General features: G+C 41.3%; 1 protein-coding gene across 1 annotated transcript in view; it reads left to right on the top strand.

The window, feature by feature from the left end:
- The first annotated feature begins 2185 nt into the window (after nt 1-2185).
- The window catches only part of LOC116374407 (CAP-Gly domain-containing linker protein 2-like), a 40766-nt gene continuing 20930 nt past the window's right edge, over nt 2186-22021 (top strand). The window contains exons 1-3 of the mRNA XM_031826830.1: nt 2186-4311; nt 10057-10276; nt 19434-19975. Of these exons, the coding sequence (XP_031682690.1) occupies nt 10153-10276; nt 19434-19975 (666 nt within the window). The 5' untranslated portion in view covers nt 2186-4311; nt 10057-10152. The remainder of the gene's footprint in view (nt 4312-10056; nt 10277-19433; nt 19976-22021) is intronic.

The raw sequence follows: 22021 nt of genomic DNA, 5'->3' as shown, positions 1-22021 counted from the left end.
CAGACGAGGAGAAAAATGCATTTCAGAGGACAGATTGTCTGTATATGTATGCAAATACATTTTTCAAGTGTTAAACTTGAGAATGAATGGACCCCTGAAAGATTATTCTCAGAAATGTGAAGTGGAAGATATTGTCATCCCTTTATTAATGTTGCCATTCTTTGTAAATTCTAACTTTTTTTATGCGTTAGGTTTTTATTATATGTGTACATATGTTCTTATAAATCGTATACATTTATATTGCACATTTTTATATGCTATTTTCTTTCTGTTTCACCACGTGAATGTAAAATGTTGGATCATTAACATAGTTCATTGTTATTAACCACTAGGTGGCTCAGTTGCATAAGTATGCTTGTGAAGTGCTATACAGCCATGCTATACAGTATGGTGTAAAGTGAAGTTGCACCTAGATGCTGATCTTGGGTCAGTTTAGCATTTTCCCCAATAATGGTTAAGGATTGGGGGAGGAGAAGCTGATCCTAGATCTGTACCTAGGCAAAACTGTACCCTGGAGCTGTACAGTATACAGGGTTGGTGTACTTTCTATTGTATCTTTCCAGGAAGAACCAAATGGTTAACTACTTCCATGTTGCATATCAACACATTCTGTGTAAAGCACCTGCAAGTACAGTTTGAAATTCCAGTTCTCTCTAATAATTTGAGAATGATCTAAATGCAATTCAAACCAGCAATACAGTCGACACCAATATGGTGCTGGCTTGTATAGTGACTGTGTGAATATAGATAGGAAACACTTTATAAAGTTCTTTACACACAAAATGCATTCATTTCAGATTTAATCAAGTGCAATGTATATTAGATTATACAAATGGAAAATGTGTTGCTTTACATGTGACCAGAGTACATGCTTAATTAACTGTGTGCAAGGTCATTAAAAACGACTTTTAGTGTATGAAAAAAAAAACTCTAAACATCTAGCCAACATTGATATAAAGACATTTGCTTATCAAAAGTTTCAGTCTACACTCTTAGTTCTGTATAGTGCTTTCAGTATGCCTATTTTATTACTCAAATGTGGGTTGACTCACAGTATTAAAGTTGACTTACAGTGGCATATCAATATCTGTGTCACTCCTCGTTGAAGGACACAATGCAGTATCCCAAGTCAGACAATTGTTAGCGAAATATTACAGAAACATGCATTTAATAATGGTAATCAAGGCTCATGTAGTATCTGTTTGCATAGTTTGGCTTAAGTCCAGATCTTCAGCAATACAGAAAGAATGTATTTCCTGTTGTGGCTTCAACCTCTCATGGAAACAAGAAACATCCAAGCCCCTTTGCTCCCCCTCTCCTGACTCAATTTTAAGCAGAGGCGGCTCCAGAGAGGGCCTTGCCGGTTCTGACACACCCTCACTAGACCTAGCACCACCATGAAACAATTGATAAGTACATACATGTACACCATTGATGGCAAGCATCCCTACGCAACGACCAAGCTACCCCAGTGACAATTATTGGCCACTGATTTTAAGACATAACATTCGTTTTTGCCACAACCAACTATGAATAGGTTATCCACTTTCCACTTCTGTAAACCTGTGATCTGGATGTTACATTCATTTTGAATTGTTTATATCAATAATGCAGCTTTAGGAATGAGAAAATGTAATTGTATATTTTCTGCCCATAAGCTTTTTTTATTCAGATATATATATATATCAACTTTTTTACACTCAGTACAGGGACCTAAGTTAGTGAGACATTTTCATACCGCAAGAGTCATCTAATGTGGAATTATTTCAATGTTTACAATTAGAAAGACCTTCAGATTTTTCATCATGCATGTATAGGGGGGTCTACACAATCTATGGTATGGATTTTAATATGGATTTAGCTCAATTTACCTAATCTACCCATTTGACCTGCTACATTCACAACTCATCATTTACCACCACTAAGTCTATGTTAATTTGTTGACTAAACATTACTAACCATGAGACATCACGTCAACAAGATCTTTCGCCACCCATTGCATCACACCCTATTGGAAATTAGAATTTTTATATAAGCATGTAATAGGCTAATCTCATCCTTGACACTCAGGGCCACAATATAGTTTAGACACTGACAAATTGCCTCAATTTATCAATGTTGTGCCACAGCCATTGAGATGGCACGGCCGTTGAAAGAAGAGGACCAAGGTGCAGCATGGTGAGCGTACATATTCCTTTTATTATTATGACGCCGACAAAAACAAACAATCCAAAAACCACCCGTGAAGCTAAAGGGTATAGTGCCAACAAACAAAGACAACTACCCACAAAGACAGGTGGGAAAAGGGCTACCTAAGTAGGGTTCCCAATCAGAGACAACGATAGGCAGCTGTCCCTGATTGAGAACCATACCCGGACAAAACAAAGAAATACAAAACATAGAAAAATGAACATAGAATGCCCACCCAAATCACACCCTGACCAAACCAAAATAGAGACATAAAAAGCTCTATGGTCACGGCGTGTTTGAAGTGATGATTGTTGAGTGCTTCAAAGGGTATTGATGATGGACCAGTGCACATTTAACTTTATTTTTTATTTAATCTTTATTTAACTAGGCAAGTCAGTTAAGAACAAATGCTTATTTACAAATGCTTATTTACAATGGCGGCCGACCCCGGCCAAACCGGACGATGCTGGGCCAATTGTGCGCCGCCCTATGGGACTCCCAATCACGACCGGATATGATTCAGCCTGGATTCAAACCAGGGACTGTAGTGCCGCCTCTTGCACTGAGATGCAGTGCCTTAGACCATGGCACCACTCGAGAGCCCACACTAATCACAAGGGCACTAAATCACATTCATTTATAGGTGTAACTGATTGAGAGTTGTTGAAATGTCTCTGCTTAATATACTTTTCTTTTACCATAAATATTGCAAAATATAAAATAGGGCAAGGCTACTTATAGTTGTCACTTAAAAATATCCAGTAGACTTTCTTTTCAATAAGTTTCCCTTATACAGGTCTGTGTATTTAGCCTGTATGGCATTATAACAGTAGGCAGTGCAATTCCAATGTTATTATATTGTCAGTTCATTATCTCAATTGTATGTATATTTGGGAACCCTTAAGTGTAAGTTGCAAAAAAAAGTATATTGTAATTATTGTAAATCGTATTAGGGACAGTGCTATAGCCTATTGCAAAGTGGGATCTAATTTAATGAACTTTCAGGAAGGATAACAATTTCCCAGTGATTCAGCACCAGGTGCACAGAAATTCCTGTAAGCAAGTTGAACAGCTGGACCAAAGAGTAATCAGGATAAATTATTATAGTCAATACTACTTTCTCCTACACCTTAAATATACAAAATATGCAACTATTTACGAATGCCTTCCAAGCCCGCCACAACATTGTTGGCATTCTTCTATTCACAACTCTCTCAGCAACAGCGTCCACTTCCTTAGCTCTTTGTTTGGTTGAGCTAGCGAAGGGGGAGGCTACAGAGGCGATAAAAGAGGCCGAAAATCCATTACGCCCCCAAGCGAAACATTGAAAACCTCCTCACCTTCTGTGTTCAGTACGCCACATGTGCGACTGGCTGCGTACTGGTCAACGTTTTTAAGAGTCAATTTATGCTTGATCCGAAAATGTGTTCGGATGCGCCGTATGGATGGTGTGACGCACTTGCGGAGGCCAATTTGAGCTCTGTTCCGCATCACGGTGTGCCTCTCATATTGTGTAACAATGTGTAGGGCTCCGTATAGCTCCGTATTTACATGATTGGTGGACGGTATCACTTACCGGGAGGTCCTGTATAAACACAAACTCACTTCCTTGACATCTCTGCGCTGCTCCGCGAAGCGCAAGAACCATGAATGCCATGACTTCTGTAGAGGCTATCACCGTACCGTAAACGCTGCACGACCAATGCAGACTATAGGTTGACCATACAGCGCCTTTAATAGTCGTGGACGGGGATCGAAGCTGCATGATTGAATGCGAGTTGCTGATGCTGCGTTGCACAACAAAACCGCAAACAAGAAGGGAGACCGAGGACTTGGCATATAGTTACGTTGTTGTTTCTGTTTGCTATGAGAAAACAATCTCATTTTGTTCCTGAAAGTCGCATTTTGAAATTAAACCGGCATCTCAGTCGCATGAAATAGCCAAATGCGGCTCGCATCCTATCACACTCTCCCTTTCAGCTCCAGCTCAGCATCCATATTTTTTGTGCATCCCTGTGTTGGTGTATAGGGAGTGGCAACCTTCTGATAAATCAACCGATCAGCGCACCCCTCTCCTCTAGGAAAAACAAATACGTCTATGCGTAAATTGTACATTTAAAGGTAAGCGTTTCTTTCATGCATATTTATCGGGATTTGTTGAGTTGAAGTAGAAATGCACACCACGCTGTAGTTGGTATAACAATAGGTCAATAGGTTGTATGTGATTGGATGCGCATTCTTTTTCCCTATCACAGAAATATCAATTCGCAATATAATTGTGTAAACAATGTAACCAACAATCTTAGCAAAGACAATGTCACTCAATAGCCTAATGGTCCTTGATGCTTAGAACATCAAATTGTAATATTGTAGCCAAGCTTAGCCCTACTGCACTGTCATATATATATATATATATATATATATATATATATATATATATATATATATATATATATATATATACACAAAAGTATGTGGACACCCCTTCAAATGAGTGGATTCGGCTATTTCAGTCACACTCTTGCTGTCAGGTGTATAAAAACAAGCACACAGCCATGCAATCTCCATATATAAACATTGGTAGTAGAATGGCCTTATTGAAGCGCTCAAATCAAATTGTATTGGTCACATACACATGGTTAGCAGATGTTAATGCGAGTGTTGCGAAATGCTTGTGCTTCCAGTTCCGACCATGCAGTAATATCTAACAAGTAATCTAACAATTTCACAACAACTACCTTATACACACAAGTCTAAAGGAATGACTAAGATTATGTACATATAAATATATGGATGAGCGATGGCCGAACGGCATAGGCAAGAAGCAGTAGATGGTATAGAGTACAGTATATACATATGAGATGAGTCATGTAGGGTATGTAAACATTATATAAAGTTGCATTGTTTAAAGTGACTAGTGATGCATTTGTTACATCCAATTTTTTATTATTAAAGTGGCTAGAGATTTGAGTCAGTATGTTGGAAGCAGCTACTCAATATTAGTGATGGCTGTTTAACAGTCTGATGGCCTTGAGACAGAAGCTGGTTTTCAGTCTCTCGGTCCCAGCTTTGATGCACCTGTACTGACCTCGCCTTTTGGATGATAGTGGGGTGAACAGGCAGTGACTAGGGTAGTTATTGTCCTTGAAGAGGACAACAATGGAGCAGTTGCCGTTCCAGGCGGTGATACAGCCCGACAGGATTCTTTCGATTGTGCATCTGTAAAAGTTTGTGAGTGTTTTTGGTGACAAGCCAAATGTCTTCAGCCTCATGAGGTTGAAGAGGCGCTGTTGTGCCTTCTCCACCACGCTGTCTGTGTGGGTGGACCATTTCAGTTAGTCCGTGATGTGTACGCCGAGGAACTTAAAACTTTCCACCTTATCCACTACTGTCCCGTCGATGTGGATAGGGGGGTGCTCCCTCTGCTGTTTCCTGAAGTCCACAATAATCTCCTTTGTTTTGTTGACGTTGAGTGTGAGGTTATTTTCCTGACACCACACTCCGAGGGCCCTCACCTCCCCCATGTAGGCTGTCTCGTTGTTGTTGGTAATCAAGCCTACCACTGTAGTGTCGTCTGCAAACTTGATGATTTAGTAGGAGGTGTGCATGGCCACGCAGTCATGGGTGAACAGGGAGTACAGGAGAGGGCTGAGAATGCACCCTTGTGGGGCCCCAGTGTTGAGGATCAGCGGGGTGGAGATGTTGTTTTCTACCCTCACCACCTGGGGGCGTCCCGTCAGAAAGTCCAGGACCCAGTTGCACAGGGTGGGGTTGAGACCCAGCGTCTCGAGCTTAATGACGAGTTTGGAGGGTACTATGGTGTTAAATGCTGAGCTGTAATCGATGAACAGCATTCTTACGTAGGTATACCTCTTGTCCAGATGGGTTAGGGCAGTGTGCAGTGTGATTGCATCGTCTGTGGACTTACTGCGGGTGGTAAGCAAATTGGAGTGGGTCTAGGGTGTCGGGTAGGGTGGAGGTGATGTGATCCTTAACTAGTTTCTCAAAGCACTTCATGATGACGGAAGTGAGTGCTACGGGCGATAGTCGTTTATCTCAGTTACCTTAGTTTCTTGGGAACAGGAACAATGGTGGCCTATCTTGAAGCATGTGGGAACAACAGACTGGGATAGGGATTGATTGAATATGTCCGTGAACACACCAGCCAGCTGGTCTGCGCATGCTCTGAGGTAGAGGCTAGGGATGCCGTTTGGGCCAGCAGCCTTGCGAGGGTTAACACGTTAAAATGTTTTATTCATGTTGGCTGCGGTGAAGGAGAGCCCGCAGGGTTTGGTAGCGGGCCGTGTCTGTGGCACTGTATTGTCCTCAAAGCGAGCAAAGAAGATTTTTAGTTTGTCTGGGAGCAAGACGTCGGTGTCCTTGACAGGGCTAGTTTTCTTTTTGTAATCCGTGATTGACTGTAGACCCTGCCACATACGTCTCGTGTCTGAGCCGCTGAATTGCGACTCTACTTTGTCCCTATACTGACGCTTAGCTTGTTTGATTGCCATGCAGAGAGAATAGCTACACTGTTTGTATTCGGTCATGTTTCCGGTCACCTTGCCATGATTAAAAGCAGTGGTTTGCGCTTTCACTTTTGCGCGAATGCTGCCATCAATCCACGGTTTCTGGTTGGGAAAGGTTTTAATTGTCACCTTGGGTACAACATCACCGATGCACTTGCTCACCGAATCAGCGTATACATCAATGTTGTTGTCTGATGCTATCTGGGAACATATCCCAGTCCACGTGATCGAAGCAATCTTGAAGCATGGAGTCAAATTGGTAGGACCAGCATTGAACAGACGGGCGTTTCCTGTTTTAGTTTCTGTCTATATGCTGGGAGCAACAAAATGGAGTCATGGTCAGATTTGCCAAAAGGAAGGCGAGGGAAAGCTTTGTATGCGTTGCGGAAGTTAGAGTAGCAATGATCCAGAATTTTGCCAGCCCGGGTCGCGCATTCGATATGCTGATGAAATTTAGGGAGCCTTGTTTTCAGATTAGCCTTGTTCAAATCCCCAGCTACAATAAATGCAGCCTCAGGATATGTGGTTTCCAGTTTACATAGAGTCCAATGAAGATCTTTCAGGGCCGTCGAGGTGTCTGCTTGGGGGGATATACATGCTTGTGATTATAATCTAAGAGAATTTTCTTGGTAGATAATGTGATCGGCATTTGTTTATAAGGAACTCTAGGTCAGGTGAACAAAAGGACTTGAGTAACTGTATGTTGTTATGATCACACCACAACTCGTTAATCATAAGGCATACACCCCTGCCCTTCTTCTTACCAGAGAGATGTTTGTTTCTGTCGGCGCGATGCGTGAAGAAACCGGGTGGCTGTACCGACTCTGATAACGTATCCCGAGTGAGCATTGTTTCCGTGAAACAGAGAATGTTACAATCTCTGATGTCTCTCTGGAAGGCAACCCTTGCTCGAATTTCGTCTACCTTGTTGTCAAAAGACTGGACATTGGCGAGTAGTATACTCGGGAGCGGTGAGGGATGTGCCCGTCTACGGAGCCTGAAAAGAAGACCACTCCGTCTGCCCCTTTTGTGGCGCTGTTGTTTTGGGTCGTCTACTGGGATCCGATCCATTGTCCTGGATGGTGGTCCAAACAGAGGATCCGCTTCGGGGAAATAATTTTCCTGGTTGTAATGTTGGTAAGTTGACGTTGCTCTTCTATCCAATAGTTCTTCCCGGCTGTATGTAATAAGACTTAAGATTTCCTGGAGTAACAGTGTAAGAAATAATTCATAAAAAAAACAAAATACTGCATAGTTTCCTAAGAACGCAAAGCGAGGTGACCATCTCTAGTGGCTTTCAACGTGGCACCGTCATAGGATGCCACCTTTCCGACAAGTCAGTTCATCAAATTTCTGCTAGATCTTCCCCGGTCAACTGTGCTGTTATTGTGAAGTGGAAACGGTCAGCACAAAGTGGTAGGCCACACCAGCTCACAGAATGGAATGACAAGCGCTGAAGCATGTTGCGGGTAAAAATAGTCTATCCCCAGTTACAACACTCACTACCGAGTTCCAAACTGCCTCTGGAAGCAACGTCAGCACAAGAACTGTCATTCGGGAGCTTCATGAAATTAGTTTACATGGCTGAGCAGCCGCACACAAGCCTAAGATCACCATGTGCAATGCCAAGTGTTGGCTGCAGTGGTGTAAAGCTCGCCACCATTAGACTCTGGAGCAGTGGAAACGCGTTCTCAGGATCACACTTCACCATATGGTAATCACACTTCGCCATATGGCAGCCCGACGGACGAATCTGGTTTTGGCGGATGCCAGGAGCACGCTACCTGCCCGAATGCATAGTGCCAACTGTAAAGTTTGGTAGAGGAGGGAATAAAGGTCTGAGGCTGTTTTTCATGGTTCGGGCTAGGCCCCTTAGTTTCAGTAATGGGAAATCTTAATGCTACAGCATACAATGACATTCTAGATGATTCTGTGCTTCGAACTTTGTGGCAAAAGTTTGGGCAAGGCCCGTTCCTGTTTCAGCATGACAATGCCCCCATGCACAAAGCGAAGTCTATACAGAAATGGTTTGTCGAGATCATTTTGGAAGAATTTGACTGGCCTGCACAGAGCCCTGACCTCAACTCCATCAAACACCATTGTGATGAATTGGGACTGCGAGCCAGGCCTAATCGCCCAACGTCAGTGCCCGACCTCACTAATGCTCTTGTGACTTAATGGAAGCAAATCCCCGCAGCAATGTTCCAACATCTAGTGGATAGCTTTCTCAGAAGAGTGGAATCTGTTATAGCAGCAAAGGGGGACTAACTCCATATTAATGCCCGTGATTTTGGAATGAGATGCTTGACGAGCATGACTTTTGGTCATGTAGTGTATATAGGCTACAAAGTTGCTACTTTGTATTGTCAAGAATATAGCCCCCTAGCAGAGCTGTCATAAAACTGCCCAGAGGAAATATTCTGAAAGCATATACAGGACTATTGCATAAAATAACCTATGAAATGATGTTGATACATGAGTCGACTGAATGGTGCTGATGATACTGTAAAAGCATCTTTGCATTTTGTCAGTCGTCTTATCTCGAAACCTGCATAAGTGCGACGTGGTGCTAGAACAGTGATGTAACGCTGTCATGAATTGCATATTATGGTTGGAGAGATGTTGTCTTGTAGGCCATGCATGCAATTGGGAATACAGCTGATCAGATCTCAGAGTGTGTGGGCAGGGCCTAGAGTGCAATGAAGTCCTCTCAAAGACATGTGATGCTATGGCACTGGCATAAGGCCACCCTAACCCTAACAGAAGTCTAATAACTACTATTATAACCACAATTCTATAAATAGCCCTAGTATACTCATTTGGAATGAATGCACAACCAAAAACAAGACCAAATGTCTCTTTTTCTGTCAGTGAATATTCTTGAAATACACATTTTAGCATTGAGGCAAAACAGAAAGCTCTTCTTGTGAAAGTGAACACATCTAAGTCCCTGTGCATTAATTCACCAACAACACACTTGAAACTATACATTTAACTTACTAAGGCCCATTGACCAGAGTTCAGGAGAATCAACAACGATGATTAATAACCCAAATCAGAAATAGAGCCTATTGTTTTCTTATCTATAGTTAATTTTTTATCAAATTGAAAAGGACCCACTCAGTTATTTAAATGTGTAGGCCTTTACAGTAGTACAGTATAGGCTATACTTGCTACACCTTGACATGGCTTAAGTTTTTAAATGGCTGGAGTTCTCAACAAGAAACCCAGCTAGCACAGAACGTTCCTGTAATGTTTCTATGAACCAAATTGTCCTTTACAGATGGATAATGCTAGCGTCGTCACTAATACACTTTGATGCTTCCACTCATCTCCACAGCTAAAATGGAGAGAGATTGCCACCATTCCGATTCCTAGTGCCTCGAACCGAAAGCCTTGATAGGGACTTTCTCATCCCTGCACATCTCCCCTGTACATGATGAACATGCTGAAGTCCAGTGGACTGAAGATCCCTGGCAGGGGCCCAAAGCACTCCCCTGGCCCCGTGGGACGAACCTCTGCTGGGGGATCTGCTTCCGGCACTGTGGGCCATAAAGACAGTAAGTCACTTCTTCACACTTCAAGACCTTGAGACTTTCAGGAAGAGAGCGGATTTCCTATTGCTTAGTTATTTATTTTACTAGGCAAGTCAGTTAAGAACAAATTCTTATTTTCAATGACAGCCTAGGAACAGTGGGTTAACTGCCTGTTCAGGGGCAGAACGACAGATTTGTACCATGTCAGCTCAGGGATTTGAACTTGCAACCTTTCAGTAACTAGTCCAACACTCTAACCACTAGGTTAACCTGTCGCCCTAGTTAGCATATCAATCATTGTGGCATTTCATCATTGGAAGTGATCAGCGATTCCTTGATTGTTGTAATTGTTTGTTTGTTGTCAGGGCCCTGAGTTTTTTCTGGTCAGCTCATGTTGTCAGAAAAAAATCAGGGCACTAGGTACAGTATTATGCTTTAGGTCAGAGTTTAACATGTTTTTTTGGTTACTGTAGTCCCAATCACATTTTCCTTTGTCTGAAGTACCCCTTCATGTGCAACTGATCATTAGGCCTGTGTTCTTATGAGTCTTCTCAAGTACCCCTTGTGGATATGCCAGGTACCCTTAGGGGTATTGGCACCCCAGGTTGAGAATAACTGTTGTAGGTGACTTTGTTGTGATTCACGGAGATGACATCTTAGTACTAAACCATATTTGTCTACCACCATGACAAATCCAAAACCTCCATCTACCCAGGTGTTGACAGTGTGCAAAGCCAACAGAAATATGACACTTACGTTATTCACGGTTTTAGATCACATAACAAGCCCAGACCCTAGGCAGGATGTTGTTTATTGTCATGAGTCTTGTCCTGGGCAGAACTGAGCAATTTATCCTTAAATAGGCCAGCTGTAAAGTCAAAATTTGCTATGTTGTAAAAATTAGCTGTTTAAAAAAAAGAAGCTTTTTAGTCTTATTTTAAGGTTAGGGTTAGCAATGTGGTTAAGGTTAGGGTTAGGTTTACAGTTAGATTTTATGGACTTTGTGGCTGTGTGAGCTACTGACCACTCTGCAGAACTGCCTCCAGAACAAGAGTCATGACGAAAAACGCTAACCTGTGACCCTAACACCACAGATGCGTATGTAACACTGGCGCAGCTTTCTGCAAAATTACAGCTAGACTCTGCCTCCGAGCTGCACTCGGCTGATATTAGCCTACAGGAGGCCAAACACTGTCTGGGGGAGTCTGGGCTGCTTCTGCTGTCTTGTTATTTGCATTAGCCTGTAGCCTGAGTTCAATCAGAGGCAGCCGTGTCATGGTTTAAGTTGACGGTGGAATGTTGTGAGCAAAGGAAAGGAAAGAGAAAAACACAGGAAGTACAGTCGTGGGTAAAGGAGAATCATGCATAGCAGTAATGCCTTTGACAATGCATATGTTTTTTATAAATTTTTTGTTCCTCCTTCAAAATGACTATTTTGCAGTGCAGTGTAAGTAGTGTATGTTGTAAGTATAACTACCAATAGATGATGCATAATTACCTATCAATAAATAGTTATTTTAAGGGATATAGGACTAACATTGTTTCAAATTACTAATAGTGTTATTTGAATTCCTTCTCAATTATCCAAATTCACAAAGTCGTGTGAATTATCTTCGTTATTGAATGTTGGTAAAATGCCTCTCTCCATGCACAGTTTTGTAACACAATATGAATATATCTTGTAAGCAATATTAACAATTCTTTATTTATGTAAAAAGGAAGTATATTTAATCGGTAGAGGTAGGACTTAGTATATCGGCCTACTTCAAGTCCCTCTCAGTTACCAGAACGAACAAAACAATGCCACTGAATTATCTTATTTATTGAATGTCCCCATTTCTCAAGCCCCCTTACGGAGGAGGCCCCCTTACGCATGCATCCATAAGCCAACATTATAACATCTACAACAGCTACATAGGCCGCAATGTCACCGATTTATCTTTAAGACAGTTTTCAACACCCGGAACCATGGCTCCACAGCAAAAAAAATCCAAACTTAAGTCTCTGTAATATTTTTCTAGATCAGGGTCATTTCAGGAACAGCTGGTAGTCATAGTAATTTACCTAATCCTACTAACTGACTGTCATCCTTTCCCACATCAGTGTTCATCAACTGCCTGCCTGCAGTGCACACAGAGAATAAGGTTAGGGCTATTGTGTGAATAGCTGTTTGGTCATCAAATTTCCATTTGTGTACTAATAGCCCTGCTCTAATTTCCTTTTTAGTTCAAGATCATTGCCATTTTTTCTGTCGTTGATTGGTGATATAATACATTACATACTCTTCCCTTTGAGGTCCAATTGATTTGATAATAAGTAGGCAGGCCTAGATAATGTCCTCTTGTTGTCCTGTCCCTATGTTCATCCTCCTTGGATTTCAATACCAAAAGGCTGCTTTTTCCATTTAGAAATATATTGTGATTATATATAATGGTGCACCAACATACAGTTGAAGTCGGAAGTTCACATACACCTTAGCCAAATACATTTAAACTCAGTTTCACAATTCGTGACATTTAATCCTAGTAAAAATTCCCTGTCTTAGGTCAGTTAGGATCACTACTTTATTTTAAGTGTCAGAAATGTGAAATGTCAGAATAATAGTATAGTTAATGATCTATTTCAGCTTTTATTTCTTTCATCACATTCCCAGTGGGTCAGAAGTTTACATACACTCAATTAGTATTTTGTAGCATTGCCTTTAAATTGTTTAACTTGGGTCAAACAGTTCAGATAGCCTTCCACAAGCTTCCCACAATATGTTGGGTGAATTTTGGCCCATTCCTCATGACAGAGCTGGTGTAACTGAGTCAGGTTTGTAGGCCTCCTTGCTCACACATGCTTTTTCAGTTCTGCCCACAAATGTTCTATAGGATTGAGGTCAGGGCTTTGTGATGGCCACTCCAATACCTTGACTTTGTTGTCCTTAAGCCATTTTGCCACAACTTTGGAAGTATGCTTGGGGTCATTGTCCATTTGGAAGACCCATTTGCGACCAAGCTTTAACTTCCTGACTGATGTCTTGAGATGTTGCTTCAATATATCCACATAATTTTCCTACCTCATGAAGCCATCTATTTTGTGAAGTGCACCGGTCCCTCCTGCAGCAACGCACCCACACAATATGATGCTGCCACCCCCGTGCTTCATGGTTGGGATGGTGTTCTTCAGCTTGCAAGCCTCCCCCTTTTTCCTCCAAACATAACGATTGTGATTATGGCCAAACAGTTCTATTTTTGTTTCATCAGGCCAGAGGACATTTCTCCAAAAAGTACAATATTTGTCCCCATGTGCAATTGCAAACCGTAGTCTGGCTTTTTTATGCCGGTTTTGGAGCAGTGGCTTCTTCCTTGCTGAGTGGCCTTTCAGGTTATGTCGATATAGGACTAATTTTACTGTAGATAAAGATACTTTTGTACCTGTTTCCTCCAGCATCTTCACAAGGTCCTTTGCTGTTCTGGAATTGATTGGCACTTTTCACACCAAAGTACGTTAATCTCTAGTAGACAGAGCAGATCTCCTTCCAGAGCAGTATGACTGCTGCGTGGTCCCATGGTGTTTATAATTGCATACTATTGTTTGTACAGATGAACGTGGTACCTTCAGGCGTTTGGAAATTGCTTCCAAGGATAGACCAGACTTGTGGAGGTCTACAACCTTTTTCTGAGATCTTGGCTGATTTCTTTTGATTTTCCCACTGTTGTCAAGCAAAGAGGCACTGAGTTTGAAGGTAGGCCTTGAAATACATCCACAAGTACACCTCCAATTGACTCAAATTATGTCAATTAGCCTATCAGAAGCTTCTAAAGCCATGACATCATTTTCTGGAATATTCCAAGCTGTTTATTAAAGGCGCAGTCAACTTAGTGTATGTAAACTTCTGACCCACTGTAATTGTGATACAGTAAATTATAAGTGAAATAATCTGTCTGTAAACAATTTTTGGAAAAATGCACAAAGTAGATGTCCTAAACGACTTGCCAAAACTATTTTGTTAACAAGAAATTTGTGGAGTGGTTGAAAAACAAGTTTTAATGACGCCAACCTAAGTGTACTGTATGTAAACTTCAGACTTCAACTGTATTAGGGACAACACATCTGGGTTGTGTTAAATTCAATTTAAATTCAGTCAATTCAGGAAGTAAATTCCAATTCAACATTTTTCTCAAAAGCTAGGTTTCCATCCAATTTGTGACAGCTTTTTATATGAATATTCTATTCTAATCTGCATAAAAACTATATGCTCATTTTCCCACCAGACATGTGTTTCCAACAAATTAACTTGTTGCAGATAAAAGGCTGTGTGTGATAACATAGTGAACATAAAAATAACTGTGGCGTTTAAATTGCCACCTACATATAAAAAATACAAATTAAATGGGTTTCCATCGCATGTTCACCTCTACTGCAGGTTTTGTCAGCAACAAAAAAAACATTACATAGCGAAATTTGTGCCCACTCTGGTCTTGGCAAGTGCTGTCTAGCCAACAACTCGCAGATACAGTGCGGGTAGGATACCTACATGATGAGATTATGGATAAGAGCGAGATTTATTTTTATTTGTCAAATGGCAGCCAAGCATCTATCATCATGTCACCAGAATAAGACCCTCAATATTTATTGGAAAGCAGCATCAAGCTCATAACCTTGCACTTTCACCACCCTTTCAAGTTCATCATTACTTATTTTACTGCATGCTTTCCCGAGTCGTAGTGGAAGGACCACACAACATATCATTGTGCCACTCCAAGTTTACTTCAATATGATGGTTATACTATAAATATTTGCACATGAAGGCATTTCCACCTCCATTTCTTGCATAATATATTTAACAGAAACAAAAAGATCCCTAATTGTCTAGTGTATTTTGTTTTGTCGACATTTGGAATGTTTACAGACAAATTTGCTCTTTCCAACATGCATGTCGTGACATTTTACATCCAACGTGTACTTTACAGGATGGAATCTTGGTTATAGAGAAGCATTTCGGAGAATTTCCTTGAAATTGACTGAATTGAAATGGAATGACCCAACCCTGCTAAAAATATTTTGTCGATCTCATAAAAGCTTACATGGTATTACCTCATAACTGCTCCCAATGGTTCTATCTTTGGAGGTCATGTCCTTGTAACTGTCGACACAAAGAATCATAACAGAGAGAAAGGTGTTTAGGTATCGCCCCTAAAAGCATAGTCCTAGTCTCTCCTTCTCTCACTGTCCTTAAAATCAGCCCCACAATCGTGAATGCTACACATTAGCTATAGTATTTTTATGAGGAATAAACATCAGTTTATTATTAGGGAAGCCAAAGAAATGTTCAACTTCACTTATTGGACTTAAGTCTCTCTGAAAGCTTTCAGTTCTCAGAGAGAGAGAAAGAGAGAGATGAAGAGAAAGAGGCAGAGAGAGAGAGAGGGAAAGAGCAAGGAGAGAGTGAGTGTGAGGGAGGGAGAGGGAGGGGGTGTTCTAAGGAGTTGTGGTGGGGTGATTGTGTAGGGCTGGTTTGAATAGTTGGATTCAGATGGTGGTGGGAGGTGGCTAGGCACAATAGTGAAAGTGAGGCCTGTGTTCTTGCTCTTCCTCCTGCCCGCCTCATTTTCCCCTCGATCTGCCGTTGCCCCGGCAACCCAGCCACTTGGACTAGCACTGCGCCTGTCTTTTTTCTTGTTTGTCTGGTGGGACTTGTAGAGGGAGAAGGGGGTGGGTAGGGTTCTTCTCTGTGTTGGCCCAGTGATGTGGCACAGGGCCATGGTGTTGACAAAGCTCACACATGTGATACACACAACATGCGCAAGCAGGAGCATGCTCACACACCCATACCCCCTGCTACTGCACATGATATTACATACAGCACCTGCTACTGCACACACTTTATTACTTCACACATACACACATACACACCAACACAAACATACTGCATAGTACACACACATTACCTACGCAAGCACAACACACATGACCTCACAGGACATTGTCCTCATTGTCATGTGGCCGATGTGCAAAGCTTTGTTTGGAAAAAAAAGTATCTGTTTTGGAGGTATAATAACTTGAAATATGAAGGGTACAAGTGACTTTCATCATGTCATTATAAATCACTTTATTTGGGGTTAAAATGACTTTTTAATGTACACTAGCAACTGAAAATCATAGGCTATGCCCTTTTCTATAAGAGTCCCAAATATAGTGGAAGTTCAGATTTAATAGGCCTTTTCAAACACACATTAGTTATGGCCAGAAAGAGTAGCTGTTGGAAGCAGGGGCAGTGTCCCAAATGGCTCCAAATTCTCAAAATAGTGCACTACTTTTGACCAGACCCTATGGGTCCTTGTCAAAAGTAGCACTGCACTACATAGGGAATAGGTTGCCATTTGGGACGTAGACAGAGTTTCATCCAGCATATTCTAGTCTTTGTCAAGAAAGACTAGAGTTTATCAGTGCTGCTTGAATCTCCACACAAGCTAGATACTGACGTTTTTCCTACTTAGGTACCTGCTGAAACACCCATTACACTTATGATTGACACCGATTACACTTAAAAGTGTGTATTTTGTGTTGGCATCAAAATACAGTTGCCTTAATGACATTGTTTGATTTTGTTTTGTTTAATGTACGACATTATTGTATTCTGTAACCCATCAAGATTTACGTTATACTCACTCTTCATTCATGCAATTACAGTGTATAGATTTCTAATGAATTAACGTAAAACACATTGTACGAAACAAAATGCATTCTAAGTGGTGAATGTTACATTCCTGCGGGGGAACATACACTACAGTGCCTTCAGAAAGTATTCACACCCCTTGACTTTTTCCACATTTGACAAAACACTCTAATGTCAAAGTGGAAGAAACATTGTAAAAAAGAAAAGAAAAAAAACTAATATATCTTGATGACATAAGTATTCAACCCCCTGAGTCAATACATGTTAGAATCACCTATGGCAGCGATTACAGCTGTGAGTCTTTCTGTGTCAGTCTCTTAAGAGCTTTTCACACCTGGGTTGTACAATATTTGCACATTATTATTTTTTAACTCTTCAAGATCTGTCAACTTGGTTGTTGATCATTGTTAGACAGCCATTTTCAAGTATTGCCATAGATTTTCAAGCCAATTTAAGTCCAAACTGTAACTAGGCCACTCAGAAACATTCAATGTTGTCTTTGTAAGCAACTTCAGTGTATATTTAGCCTTGTGTTTTAGGTTATTGTCTTGCTGAAAGGTGAATTTGTCTCCCAGTGTCTGTTGGAAAGCAGATTGAACAAGGTTTTTCTCTAGGATGTGCCTGTGCTTGGCTTTATTCTGTTTAGTTTTTTTGTGTTTTTTTTTACTCCCTAGTCCTTGCCGATGACAAGCATACCCATAACATGATGCAGCCACCACCATGCTTGAAAATATGAAGTGGTACTCAGTGATGTGTTGTGTTGGATATGCCACTATCAAAACATTTTGTATTCAGGACATAAAGTGAATTTCTTTGCATAATGTTTTGCAGTTTTACTTTAGTGCCTTATTGCAAACAGGATGCATGTTTTGGAATATTTAGGTTAGTATTGTGAAGTAACTAAAATGTTGGTCCATCCCCCATTTTCTATCATAGTAACTGTTTTTTGAGCAGTGTCCTTCCTCTCCGGCAGCTGAGTTAGGAAGGACACCTGTATCTTTGTAGTGACTCCGTGTATTGATACACAATCCAAAGTGTAATTAATATTTTCACCATGCTCAAAGGGAATTTCAAAGTCTGCTTTAAAATGTTTTACCCATGTACCAATAGATGCATTGGAAACCCTCCCTGGTCTTTGTGGTTGAATCTGTGTTTGAAGTACACATCTCGACTGAGGGACCTTACAGCTAATCATATGTGTGGGGTACAGAGATGAGGTAGTCATTCAAAGTCACGTTAAACATTATTATTGCACTATTATGTCCATGCAACTTATTATGTGACTTGTTAAGCACATTTTTACTCCTGAACTTATTTAGGCTTGCCATAACAAAGGGGTTGAATACTTATTTACTTAAAACATTTCAGATTTATTAATTGGTAAAAATGTATTAAACATAAATTCCACTTTGACATTATGGGGTATTGTGTGTAGGCCAGTAACACAAAATTGAAATGTAATAACTTTAAATTCAGGCAATAACACAACAAAATGTGGAAAATGTCAAGGAAGTATGTTAATACTTTCTGAAGGCACTGTACCTTCATAAATGCCATTGTAAGACCCCATTAAGTTTCAAAACTGAATTATCATGCTAAAACCCACATTATTTTGTTCAATGTAGTACCCATTTTGCAACCAAGTCTATCCGTCTCACAACATATGGGAGCAATTGAGGCATAAAAACAGCAATTGGGCCCCCTCCCCCACTGTTTGTGTTTCAGAGAGACAGTCCTGGCACCAACCACACACACACACACACACACACACACACACACACACACACAGCGTAGCTTCCTTGCTACAGTTAACAGCTTGTGTCTCTCTCACCAGAATGGATAGTGCTCATCTAAAACATCATGTGTCAAACAGCAAACCACCGGTCAAGTCATCATTACATGAGAGATAATCTCACAGACACAGTTTTCATTAGGAAGTAGAGTAATGGCTAACCTCGCATAAACGCCGTTTTGTGATGTGATATGACGAAATTGGATAAGTAGATGCTTGAGTGACTGGATTTTGAATGCATTGTGTTCTCTTTATTCAACGTGCCCGCCACCCACCCGCTCTTCATCCATTCAATATTTCATGACCCTAAACCCGTCAAACCCACGCATCACTATTATAGATCTTCTACATTTGTATTATGACTGAATTCCTTATTTCAGCAGTTTGTGTCCATGCATGAGAAAACTGGACTGTAACCTGCATACATCACAATATATTAATCCAATAGACAAGCTACATTGTTTAGTTGATTATTTTTCACATTATTTGTTTGTAGACCTGTATGTATCGCCTTTTCTCTCCCCTCTTCAGCACTTTTGTTCCTATGGCATGCACTGCTCTTCATCATTGTAATTAAAGCCATACTGTAGATCAATGTCTATTTGAATGAATATAGGAATTATCTGATTGTAACTTATACTCTGTCTACAATAGTAATGAATGTAAATAGGAATTCCATGATTGTAGCCAACATGATCTCATACTCTCTCTCTCTACCTCCATAGACTCCCCACACAAGCAGACCTCCCCACTCCCCAGCAGCAATGCCTCGGAGAAGTCGTGCTCCAAAACATCCGAGGTGGGGGACGATGTCCTGGGGGACTACGTAGTTGGCGAACGTGTCTGGGTCAACGGGGTCAAACCGGGCGTCATCGCCTACCTGGGCGAGACCCAGTTCGCCCCGGGACAGTGGGCTGGGGTGGTCCTCAACGACCTGTTGGGCAAAAATGACGGCTCTGTGGGCGGCGTGCGCTACTTTGAGTGCCAGCCACACCAGGGCATCTTCACACGCCCCTCCAAGCTCACCAGGCAACCGGTGGGCGAAGGGAGCGAAGGCCACTCTGCTGATTCCCTGACGGCTCAGAACCTGACGCTCCATGGCGTCAACGGGGCTTCGCCCGCTGGTCAGCGCGTGGTTATGCCACTCAGGGAAGGCATGCTCAACAGTTCAGTGAAGACGGGTAACGAGTCAGGTTCCAACATGTCCGACAGCGGCTCGGTCAAGAAAGGCGGGGATAAGGACCTTCGAGTGGGAGACCGCGTGCTGGTGAGTCCATGTCCACACACACACACACACACACACACACACACACACACACACACACACACACACACACACACAGTGTTGGGTTACCAGTATGGTTCAGACATAGTTTCTAGGTCAAGTATACTGAACACAAATATAAACGGAATATGTACATGTTTGTTCCCATGTTTGATGAACTGAAATAAAATATCCTAGAAATTTTCCATATGCAAAAATAGTTTATTTTTCTCAAATTTTGTGTCTGAGACCAGCCACCCAGACAACTGATGAAACTGCAGGTTTGTACAACCGACGAATTTCTGCACAAACTTTCAGAAACCGTCTCAGGGATGCCCATTTGCATCCTCGTCGTCCTCACCAGGGTCTTGATCTGACTGTAGTATGGCGTCGTAACCAACTTCAGTGGGAAAATGCCCAGCTTTGATGGCCACTGGCATGCTTGAGAAGTGTGCTCTTCACAGATGAATCCCGGTTTCAACTGTACTGGACAGATGTCGTTGTGTGGGAAAGCAGTTTGCTAATGTTAACGTTGTGAACAGAGTACCCCATTGTGGAGGTGGGGATATGATATGGGCAGGCAAAAGCCACGGACAATGAACACAATTGCATTTTATCGATGGCAATTTGAATGCACAAAGATACAGTGACGAGATCCTGAGGCCCATTGTTGTACCATTCATCCGCCAAGCCATCACTTCATGTGTGACCGACCACCTTGATTCGGTGGTATGTAGCAAAAAAAATGTTTTATTTATTTTTTACATTGGATAAAAACAGAGACACAAAGCTACAACATGGTATATCATTCACTACATTTGAGAAATCATGGAAAGTTAATTCTGCTTTGAAAGCTGATAAACTTGTATCCTCACTTTTGAGAAAATGGACTTTGAATAGTTTGATACCTACTGGAGAGCTCTTCTTTGTCTACACCCATTCAGCATCGTTCACACCCTCTCAAGCTTCAGTCCCCACCCAAACTCTTACCATTTTACTCACCCTAGCAGAGATGGTTAGGCTGTTTTCATGTTATCTAGAGCGTTGGTGACTGTAACTGTGCTGCTGGCAACAATTTAATGATGCTTTTTTGTCAACGTTTACTGACATGACCATATTCAACAGGTGTTGTGCATTTGTAAATTCAACAGTTATTCTACGCTCTGGTACTCTCAGACGAGAGTGCTCTGAAATCGGAGTAGATGGCCAGACCGAATTTAAGAATGCACCCAAAATGGTTACTTGTATAGTGGAGTCTTTTGTTAAGACATGTAGCTAGTTAGCTAAACAATGAACCATAATCAAAACTTATGACATTACTACCCTGCATGAATCTGTATAGCTATCCAGCGTCTATCAACAGTTGTCGTAGTGACATTCTATTGAAATGGATACTTGTATAGTGGAGTCTTTTGTTAAGACATGTAGCTAGTTAGCTAAACAATGAACCATAATCAAAACTTATGACATTACTACCCTGCATGAATCTGTATAGCTATCCAGCGTCTATCAACAGTTGTCGTAGTGACATTCTATTGAAATGGATACTTGTATAGTGGAGTCTTTTGTTAAGACATGTAGCTAGCCAGCTAAACAATGAACCAGAATCACAACTCATGACATTACTACCCTGTATGAATCTGCAGATAGCTAACCAATATCTGAAAATGTAGCTAGCTAGACTATCTTACCGTATACATCATGGATGGACGCATCTCCTGTCGTATGCCATGGTTGCTCATAGTTTGAAGATGTAATCCAGAGACAGGTGTTTTCTCCATCTCCTTAGCTATCCTACTTGAATTCCATTGATTTCAAAACTCGGTTCTCCAGAAGGTGGAGAGCCACACTTATGCAGTTTTACTCTGCAATACATTTTTCTAAAATACGCATTAGACAGGATTACCTAGACATACTTTCCAGCTCAAATACACAGAAGCGTACTATATGGCAGACCGATCCAAACTCATCTTTGGCATGTCCAGCCCACTCATTATCTCAGCCAATCATGGTTAGCGGGAAGGTTGCTGACTTTTTCCATGGCTAAAC

Source organism: Oncorhynchus kisutch, linkage group LG6 (genome assembly GCF_002021735.2).
Source record: "Oncorhynchus kisutch isolate 150728-3 linkage group LG6, Okis_V2, whole genome shotgun sequence".
Taxonomy (NCBI): Eukaryota; Metazoa; Chordata; class Actinopteri; order Salmoniformes; family Salmonidae; genus Oncorhynchus; species Oncorhynchus kisutch.
This window is presented reverse-complemented; position numbering and strand designations above follow the sequence as displayed.